Source organism: Actinia tenebrosa, unplaced genomic scaffold (genome assembly GCF_029948245.1).
Source record: "Actinia tenebrosa isolate PJP-AT-01 unplaced genomic scaffold, QUT_ActTen_1.0 PGA_scaffold0__85_contigs__length_37466705, whole genome shotgun sequence".
Classification (NCBI taxonomy): Eukaryota; Metazoa; Cnidaria; class Anthozoa; order Actiniaria; family Actiniidae; genus Actinia; species Actinia tenebrosa.
The window spans coordinates 32,594,447-32,604,321 of NW_028292569.1; the positions used below are offsets into that span (position 1 = coordinate 32,594,447).

The 9,875-nt window shown below is 35.9% G+C and overlaps 1 protein-coding gene across 2 annotated transcripts in view; it reads right to left on the bottom strand.

The window, feature by feature from the left end:
- LOC116302353 (unconventional myosin-Va) overlaps window positions 1-4,338 on the bottom strand; it is a 37,790-nt gene extending 33,452 nt beyond the window's left edge. For both annotated transcript variants that reach the window (XM_031711631.2, XM_031711630.2), the window contains exons 1-6: window positions 4,175-4,338; window positions 3,972-4,076; window positions 3,742-3,850; window positions 3,406-3,462; window positions 1,092-1,236; window positions 281-437 (exon numbers count right to left, since the gene is read on the bottom strand). In XM_031711631.2, the coding sequence (XP_031567491.2) occupies window positions 281-437; window positions 1,092-1,236; window positions 3,406-3,462; window positions 3,742-3,850; window positions 3,972-4,076; window positions 4,175-4,201 (600 nt within the window). In that variant the 5' untranslated portion in view covers window positions 4,202-4,338. The remainder of the gene's footprint in view (window positions 1-280; window positions 438-1,091; window positions 1,237-3,405; window positions 3,463-3,741; window positions 3,851-3,971; window positions 4,077-4,174) is intronic.
- Between the last annotated feature and the right edge of the window lie 5,537 nt (window positions 4,339-9,875).

Below are 9,875 nucleotides of genomic sequence, written 5' to 3' on the forward strand. Positions count from 1 at the left end.
CGCAAACTTATTGAGTGGTTCTGGCACTTCCTATGTGCTGTATTACTGAATGGAGCACATAAAAGGATATTTTATTTGCTTTGTAACAAAGAAAGAACAAAAACTCATTGTCGTTTTCATTCTTTTTTTTTTTTTTTTTGCACTTTTTTGCAAAGCTGGGTGCACAGTGCACATTGAATGGTGTTAGCACTGTGCTCTATTCAAATACCCCACAGTTCTCAACCAATCATAGTGCATGTAATGAGTTAACTAAATAATAACTGAACAACATTCAACAAACCTCCATGATAGGATTGGATGCAAGTACTTTCTTTTCAATTTGAGTTTCTGCTGCTGCTCCGCCCACTGCGGCAAAGTAACGCATGGCATACTTTGCACTGACTGTCTTCCCGGCACCACTCTCACCACTTACAATGATGGATTGATTTTTCTCTTCTCTACACAAAATATAATAATTGAGGGAATGACCCAACAAAATGACACAAACAAGCAATAAAGGTTACTTAGTATGAACTAATGTCAAAGAGATCAAGGGTGGTGTGGTGGGGCCTTGGATTTGATCCCTGGACATTGTATAACATGCAAGAGGAGTTTGTTAGGTCTTTCCCTTAATAATTCAAGGGTATTTCAGTCTCCAGTTTCTACATTTTGTCTCTCTCATGAGACTCAACACTCCATAACTTAGGGATCATCCTTCACGAATTTGCAAGATGTGATGCTATTGGAGGGCACACATGTGTAGAACAATAGAAAACAACTTCACCCCTAAACCTAACCAATCACAGGGAACATTGCAAATTCGCGAAGCTTAACCCTAACTTAGATCATTTTAGTTGTTTGATAAAATTTGAGGGCTTTTTAATATTAATACAACTATCTATTTTTTTCTACCACTTTCAGCCTAATTAACATTAGTTTGTGTATGTCTAGCCAGGGGCGGATACAGGGGTACTAATGGGTGTGACTAGTCAACCCCCTTTTACTCAAATTTCTCAGTATTATCCTCATTAAGCCCCCCCTCCTCAAATTCCAGGTAAAACCTTTGTAATAGTCACTCTCTTCCTGTATCTGCCATTGCTAGCTTTTCTTACCTGGACATGCAACAAAATGCATCCTCTGCGACAGCAAAGATATGGGGGTCCATATCACCCATGGTCTGCCCTCGGTATGCGGCAATAATATCTGGTCCATAGAGAGGTAATTCTGTATATGGATTAATAGCAACTAATACAATTCCTAGGACAAAAGAAAGCAAAATGTTGATCAGCTTGGAAGTTGTTTCAAGGCTTGATATATGAGTTACCTGTGTCCTGACTTAGATCAGCCCAGAGGTTGTTTCAGGGTTCAATATGTGAGTTAGCCATGCCCTGACTTAGATCAGCCCAGAGGTTGTTTCAGGGTTCAATATGTGAGTTAGCCATGCCCTGACTTAGATCAGCCCAGAGGGTGTTTCAGGGTTCTATCTGTGAGTTAGCTGTGCCTTGACTTAGATCAGTAGCCCAGACATTGTTTCAGTCTAAGAATTGGATCCTGAATTATATTTTCCAAGTAATGGAACATAGCATAAAAATTGCATGAATTTAAACTTTAGAGGCACAATGCTCTTTATTTTACATTACAAAACCCAAACATTAAACGATGGACTTAATAGGTGATTACATCACATAAAATACTTCATGGCTACAATTACTCAGAAGGGATGAATTAAGTCAAAATTATTGAAATTTTTGAAGTAAAAGGACTTATGACAAGAGGTGAATTTGGCTACAAACAGTCAATGTCATTAACGTCGTCCACCGAAAAAAGACATTTACACATTTAGACATTTACACATTTACACATTTACACATTTTGACTAAAAGAAATATCACGTGTTTCCTTGAACGTTCTGGCATAAAACAAATGCTGAAGTACAATTCTCCATCTTAAATCCTCACTAAATGGTCGGGGCATTCTGGATTTTCAATTCACGAGTTGAATTTTACATTTAAAGTTTAGGCTCACTTTAGTCTAAATGTGTAAATGTGTAAATGTGTAAATGTGTAAATGTGTAAATGTGTAAATGTGTAAATGTGTAAATGTGTAAATGTCTTTTTTCAGTGGACAACGTTAATGACATTGACTGTATTTTGAAATGAATTTACAGTAATTAACAGCATGCATTCATGAATGATTGTGACGAGGTATATTGTAAACTATTTGTATGCAACATGTTAAAGTATTTGGTTTAATATTCTTATAGATACACTAACATATAACATATAATGAGAGATTGGCAAGATATATACTGAATGAACTTAAAGCTTACTAATATTATTTGTGCATGTAATAATATAGTTCAGTGAGCTGAGTGTAGTAGATGAAACATTGTGAGCAAGAAAGCATTCCATAAAAGAAACAAAATAAACAAACTGTTGGCATAACAAGACAGACATTCCAGCCAACAAAATTAAACTTTTATTAAAAACATCAATGCATTAAGTCATAAATAAAAGGGTTATCAATATCCTAGGTGTTAGGAGCTTTGTTTACCCATAACATCTAGGATGCCTTAAGAATATTACCTTTATTTCATAGGTACAATATATAAGGATATATATTTGATCCTAGATTATTAATGCAGTTTATTCTGTATTGAATGAAGACACTTAAATGTTAAATAAATAAGTTTATGATAACAAGTTAAGTGAGAATATTAGCTTGAAGGCAATTAGTTTCTAGGCGAAATAATGCCACACAGGGCTTAAAAATTAATGCAAACTAAAAATAATAGAGTATACATGTAAAAATAGCACAGTTCAGGTTTAAGCACGTCTTGGATATATTGTGTTAAAAGATCGTCAAAAAATATTAGCATAATCTATGTTGAGCTTTATATCTGTGTTTTTGTTTTGGTTGTTTGTTTGTTGTTGTCCAATGCAATCTTAATTAATATTTCTATTGTATTATTATTTTATTTCATATTGTAAAGATAATACTTATTTTCAATAAAATATTTCTCAATTTTTTTTAGAATAAGAGTAATAAGAACAAGACTGTACACATATACTGTACACATTTTATATGTGAATCTACAGGTACAATTTTATGCACATTCAAAATATACAATATTCATAATTATTATTGACTATTCATAGTAGAGCAAGATTTAGATTTTTTTCTGGAATAGATTCAAGCTTATATTGTATTTTCTAAATATATTTTTATGTTTATATTTATTCACGTTATACTGTAGATCTGGTGTTAAACAAGTGACATAAATATAATTCGGTAATAACTTTAAGCTTGAATGAGTTAGTATGGATCTGGTGTTAAAATGCATATTGGAATTTTAAACTAACTTTGGGATATATTTAAAAGGGAATCACGACTTTCATAAACTAATAAAATACAAAGTAAACTCACCGCAATAAGTATATATCAAGTTGGACTGCATAAACCTCACAGAAAGATTGTACAAAACTGTAAATAAAAATCATTTTTAGTTAAATTCTTTAAATAATTTTGTAATTCTTGCGTTTGTTTATGCCTGATTTTGTTGTAGTTTGTAAAAAATTAGAATACAATGCCCAATAATTCTCGACAAATCACGTCAAGGGAGATCAAAGAATTAAACTTAGATTGAGGTGCTTGGATATAATTGTTAAGAATAAAAATTTTCCACTTTTTAGTGTAAATATTATCATTGAATCAAACGCGTTACAAGTTTAAAAAATATTTTTTCAAGTTTAGTTTTTGTACCTGCTGGCTCGTTCAAGTAGCTTAGAGTGGTAAGGTCATTCTCAGCTACAAGAATCTCTGGGTTTCTTAATGGAGGTAGTTTACTTTTTCTAGTATCAATAACAATTTCCTGAAAGAGAAACAAGAGCGATTTTAAGAATATTATCAGTGGAAACTTTCGACGAGAAGGACATTCTCAAATTACATGCCCAAAGCTTGAAACTTGAAATTTGAAACTCTTTCAATCTTACCCGTCCATCCTCAAGCAGTATTTCTAATATTTTGTCCTCTATGTCTTTGATAAGGACTCCTCCGATCCATACTATGTCAGGATGAGGTATCCAAACCCTAGCTCCCTAAAAAATAACCAAAAAACACGCAGAGAAGTAAGGTACTTGAAGCTTCTTGACAACAGCATTCATCGTTAAACCACCAACTTTAAACCACTACAAACCTTTGTATAAAGCTCTAAAGTCGACATAATTGGGCCACTCTATAGAAAAACTATTAATGTTTCTTTTCGTATTAATTTGGTCTCCATTTTTGTCGTTGTTGAGACGAATACGGTAGAAATATTGAGGTCGTTTCAATCTGGTTGGAGAGGCTCCGCCATCTTCGGCAATCAATATTTGCCGCCTGGAACTCACAGGAAGCCCAAGCTGTGAAATTATTCATAATAGCACTACGACAAATCTTTCAAGTAAATATATTATTCTCCTTATTTGAAAAGAAATTGCAAACATCAGTCAATTCAAAATCAATTAATTCCAAAGCTGTGAAAATACATATTGATTTTAATGTTTTTTTTCCTTTGATTTATGTATGACTTTCTTGTGGGCTTCCTGTGTCATGTCGGGTCGGCGCGGAGGTGAGTCACGGCTATTTTTAGAGGCGTTTGCAAGTTCTGCCAAAAACTTTATTCTAGTTTACTATGCCAACACATAAATCAATAAATAGAAATTACAATTAATAGTTTTAGCTGAATAGACCTTTTTGTCAAGGTTGCTTACGCATTCTATCACTAAATTCGTTTTTTTTTTTTTTTTTTTTTTGCTACATCGAGGAAAAAACGCGTGCTATAGAGTAACTAAGGTGAAAAAACCGGGGGGGGGACGACTCCGGGAAAGAAGTACCGGGGATGCTCGTCGTATCTCTTAGGGGTAAAAATTCGCGATTTGGTATCTTTTAGGGTGTTAAATGCGAATTTTTGAAAATCAGCATTTTCTGGTATCTCTTAGGGTGTTGGAAAAGGAGAGAAGCGTGCATCGATATGGCTTATCCTAGGCTCTTTTTATATAAAATTTAATATTATTTGTTGTGGTATCTCTTAGGGGTTAAAAATCATTCAGCCACGCCCTTTTTTAAAGACTTTTTGTCTTTTTGAAAATTTCCGACGAGCATCCCCGGTACTTTTTTCCCGGAGTCCCCCCCCCTTCGGGTGAAAAATCACTTCGAGGAAAAAAAACACCAAAAGGCATTGATAAATATGCAGAAAACAAATTCGTGGCAGTAAATATGACCTTCTTTAACACTTCTGGGTTAAAAGCATACGAGTAAGAGTTAGTGTAAGGATTTATGAAACTTTACAGTACATCCGTGCTCAAGCAGTCAAAATGAGTACAACTCGAACTGAATTTGTAACGTGTATTTTTTTTTTTGTGGGTGTCTTTTGTTTTTCGTAAATTTGGTGTCAATCTCTCCCTCGCAATCAGAATTTATTTAAATATTTCGTAGATTTTGGTACTATGCCAATTGATAAATATGATATGATGCTCACCTAATACTCCATTTTACAGTTTCCTTCAGTGACCACGAATGCTAGTTCCAATTCTCAAGCGAGGTTGGAGTTGCCGCGCATGATAAACTATAGCGGTTTTGCTATGCCCGAAAAAAGTACGTGAAAGATTGGTTTTCTTGATACAGTACACCCATCAAAAATATTGAATGGTGTTATCACGATGAGCGCGCGCAAGCTAAACTAATCATTGGAAAAGCGCGAGCGAACAATTGGATTAGCGTATAGGAATATGAATATACCTACAATCAATGGACTGCATCAACTTATAAGACTGCATCTGAATATGCATCCCTTTGGAACAAAGATTTTTTTCTTTACACTTACCTTTGAAATTGAGACTTCCTTTTTACCCTCGATTGTGCTATATATCACGTGGCTGGCCGTGTGTGACCAATCTCTTTCTATTGTAGTATGTTATCTTGCATGGACACGAGTTAGGGAATTTGCAAGAACGTCCTTTTTCGATTTCCTGCTTGATAAAAGTGAAGAAAAATTGCAAAATTTCACACATTCCCGCCGAGGTGCATTTAACGGTTTCCCTCTCATAAAAGGCATATTTTTAAATGATTTCTAAGAATAACTGCGTCAAAACCAATTTCCAAGTTATATTAGACTTTGAACAATAGGTTTGACTTAAAATATCGAAGGAAAAAAATCCTCGATTCCGCACACTCCACTTAAGAAAAGTCCAATCCAAGGATTTAATCCAGATTGTGATTTTCCACAATTTTGAATTGTGAGGTTAAAACTACCAAATTCTAAAAGAGCAAGCTAAATAGGTATCAATGGTGTAATTTGTTTTGGTTTTGTCGTACAAAACATGTTTTTATGAGCATCAAATGTATGAACTCTCAAGCCAAGTGTACGCCTTTACAACACACCTTCCCCTCCTTAACCAGCTGGGTGCTTAAATTAATGTTTGACAGCTAAAAATCTGTCGCTAACTATATTAGATTAAAAGATTGTCCTCCCTCCACAAAATCTCACCTTGCATTTTGAGACCCAACGCGATCTCTCTTTTAAGCTGCGCTGTGACATTCATCTTCATGTATCGATAAAATTCTAATGGCTGTCCAAGCACGATTATAGTATGGACAATCCGAATATTTCGTTACCCGGCCCCCTATCTTAGCAGCGCTCTCCTCGAATCTCAAGGTCTCCGTTTAGGCAGTCTATTGCCGTTAAAATTACAATTATGATTACGGCATGGCAACAAGTATGTGCATAACCCGAGTACTGGACTTAGTTTAATTCTCACCGGAAAGCTCGCGCGAGAGAAAAGAAATGTTCAGCTTGTTTGAGCGAACAGAAATCGAGGCCAGGACAATATATATTAGTCTGTACATTGAAATATTAACGGTTAGACTGGGTTATGACTTTTTCATGCTACAAGTGGTAGAAAGTGAAATAATATTGGCTTCCAAAACAATTTCAAAGTAAAGGCAAGACACATGCGTGGAGGACTACATCACGGGCGGAGATGGACCACATAAAATACAATAAATGTATGTAATTTGGGCTATGAAGGGGCCGTGAGACGCACTCTACGCCCGCGATGTAGTCTTTTTCTCAAAGCATTCCTTTTTATCGCCAGTCAAACCTGTTATTCTTTATCCTTCCAGTTGGTCATGTCACGAAGCAATCGCACACGAAACCGAGGTTGATGTGGATGGATTTCTAACCGCTACAGTCATTATGAACGAAAAGTTTAACAACGAGTTTGAGTAAAATGTTCTCGATAATAGCCATTTATATGTGAAGTTAAATCGATGCTTATAACTAAAGATTATAAGAGCATTTTGTAAAATAGATGCGCGGCGTGTAATCACGAAAATGAAATTGAGTTTGTTTGGAACTTGAATTCGATTGAACGCATTCAACAATTTTCTAATTAGTACAGTGGAGAGAGGAAAGAATATGAAACTTATCAACCTGTAAGCCAATTGTACGCCTTTACAACACACCTTCCCCTCCCCCAAGGTACTGAGTACTACACATGGACTTTTGGGGACCAAAAATTGACGCTAAATACTCGGTAGATTGAAATGGTGTTTTCTGTCTGCAAAACTAGACGAAACATGCGCACTATAATACGATGAAGTCTCTGTTTTAGCTGCTCTGTGACATTGATTGATCAGCATGGTATCGATAAAAAGCTAAAGGACTATCCGAACACGATTTCTATATATGAAATGAATCATCATAATATGCTTTTACTCTAATTTTTGCTTTGCAGGGCTATCGTTGAATCTCAAGGTCATCATCAATCCAGGAAATTTTCTATACACCTTTAAGAACCTAGTGTAGTTACACTAGCAGGGCTGTAACCAGAACTTTTACAGGGAGGGCGCACATTGAATAAACTCGGACCATTGACCGTTTCTTTTAAGAAAACAGAACCAAAAAAAAAAAAAAAAGGTAACCGAAAGAAAGCACAACCAAAAAACCAAAAAAAGGAGATGGATGAGCGGACCTTAAGCTTTTATGGGGGGTGCACGTGCACCCTGTGCTCCCCCTCAAGTTACGGCCCTGACTAGTCTTCCTTGCTATCCGCTTAGACAAGCTGCAAAGTTTTCAACTTGTTGTATCGGATAAAAAATGAGTCCATGACTAGTTTACTCTGTACCTGGAGATTTTAATAGTCATACATAAGCTACTCTTTATGATTTAATCCTGCTGGAAATACAAGGAATCGAAAAAATGGGTTTTTCAAAGTGAAGTCAAGATACATACGCTGCAAAAATACATCACGGGCGGAAAAGGACCCCATGAAATACAGTAAATGTATGTAATTTGGGCTGTGAGGGGGCCTTGAAACGCACTCTACGCCCGCGATGTAGTCTTTTCATCAAAACACACCATTCTATCACAAGACAAGCCTGTTATTCTTAATCCTTCCAATTGTTCATGTCACGAAGCAATCGTACATGAAACCGAGGTTGATGTGGATAGATTTCTAACCGCTACAGTCATTATGAACGAAAAGTTTAACAACGAGTTTGAGTAAAAGTTTGAAGACATGTTCTCGATAATAGCCATTTATATCTGAAGTTAAATCGATGCTTATAACTAAAGATTATGAGAGGATTTTGTAAAATAGATGCGCGGCGTGTAACCACGAAAATGAAATTGAGTTTGTTTGGAACTTGAATTCGATTGAACGCATTCAACAATTTTCTAATTAGTACAGTGGAGAGAGGAAAGCATATGAAACTTATCAACCTGTAAACCAATCGTACGCCTTTACAACACATCTTCCCCTCCCCCAAGGTACTGGGTACTACACATGGACTTTTGTGGACCAAAAACTGACGCTAACTACTCGACAGATTGAAAGTGTGTTTTCTCTCAGCAAAACTAGACGAAACATGCGCGCTATAATACAATGAGATCTCTGTTTTAGCTGCGCTGTGACATTGATTGATCAGCATGGTATCGATAAAAAGCTAAAGGACTATCCCAACACGATTTCTATATATGAAATGAATCATCATAATATGCTTTTACTCTAATTTTTGTTTTGCAGGGCTATCGTTGAATCTCAAGGTCATCATTAAGCCAGGATCATATTGTCTATACACTTTTACTACCACGGAAGTACCTAGCGTAGTTACAGTCTTACTCGCTTTATATGCTCAGACAAGCTGAAACTAGTTTTCAATTTGTTGCATCGGATAGAAAAAAATTCCAGTACAAGAATAGTCTGTACCTTGAGTTTTTAACAGTTATACAGAATCTACTCTTTATGATTTTGTCATGGCAGATATGTTAGGAATTGAAAATATGGCTTCCAAACCGGTTTATAAGTTAAGGCAAGGTACATAGGGCACGGGAGCACTACATCACGGGCGGAGACGGACCCCGTAAAATACAGTAAATGTATGTAATTTGGGCTGTGAGGGGGCCGTGAAACGCACTCTACGCCCGCGATGTAGTCTTTTCATCAAAACACACCATTCTATCACAAGCCAAGCCTGTTATTCTTTATCCTTTCAGTTGGTCATGTCACGAAGCAATCGTACACGAAACCAAGGTTGATGTGGATGGATTTCTAGCCGCTACAGTCATTATGAACGAAAAGTTTAACAACGAGTTTGAGTAAAAGTTTGAAGACATGTTCTCGATAATAAGCCATTTATATCTGAAGTTAAATCGATGCTTATAACTAAAGATTATGAGAGGATTTTGTAAAATAGATGCGCGGCGTGTAATCACGAAAATGAAATTGAGTTTGTTTGGAACTTGAATTCGATTGAACGCATTCAACAATTTTTTAATTAGTACAGTGAAGAGAGGAAAGCATATGAAACGTATCAACCTGTAAGCCAATCGTACGCCTTTACAATATACCTTCCCC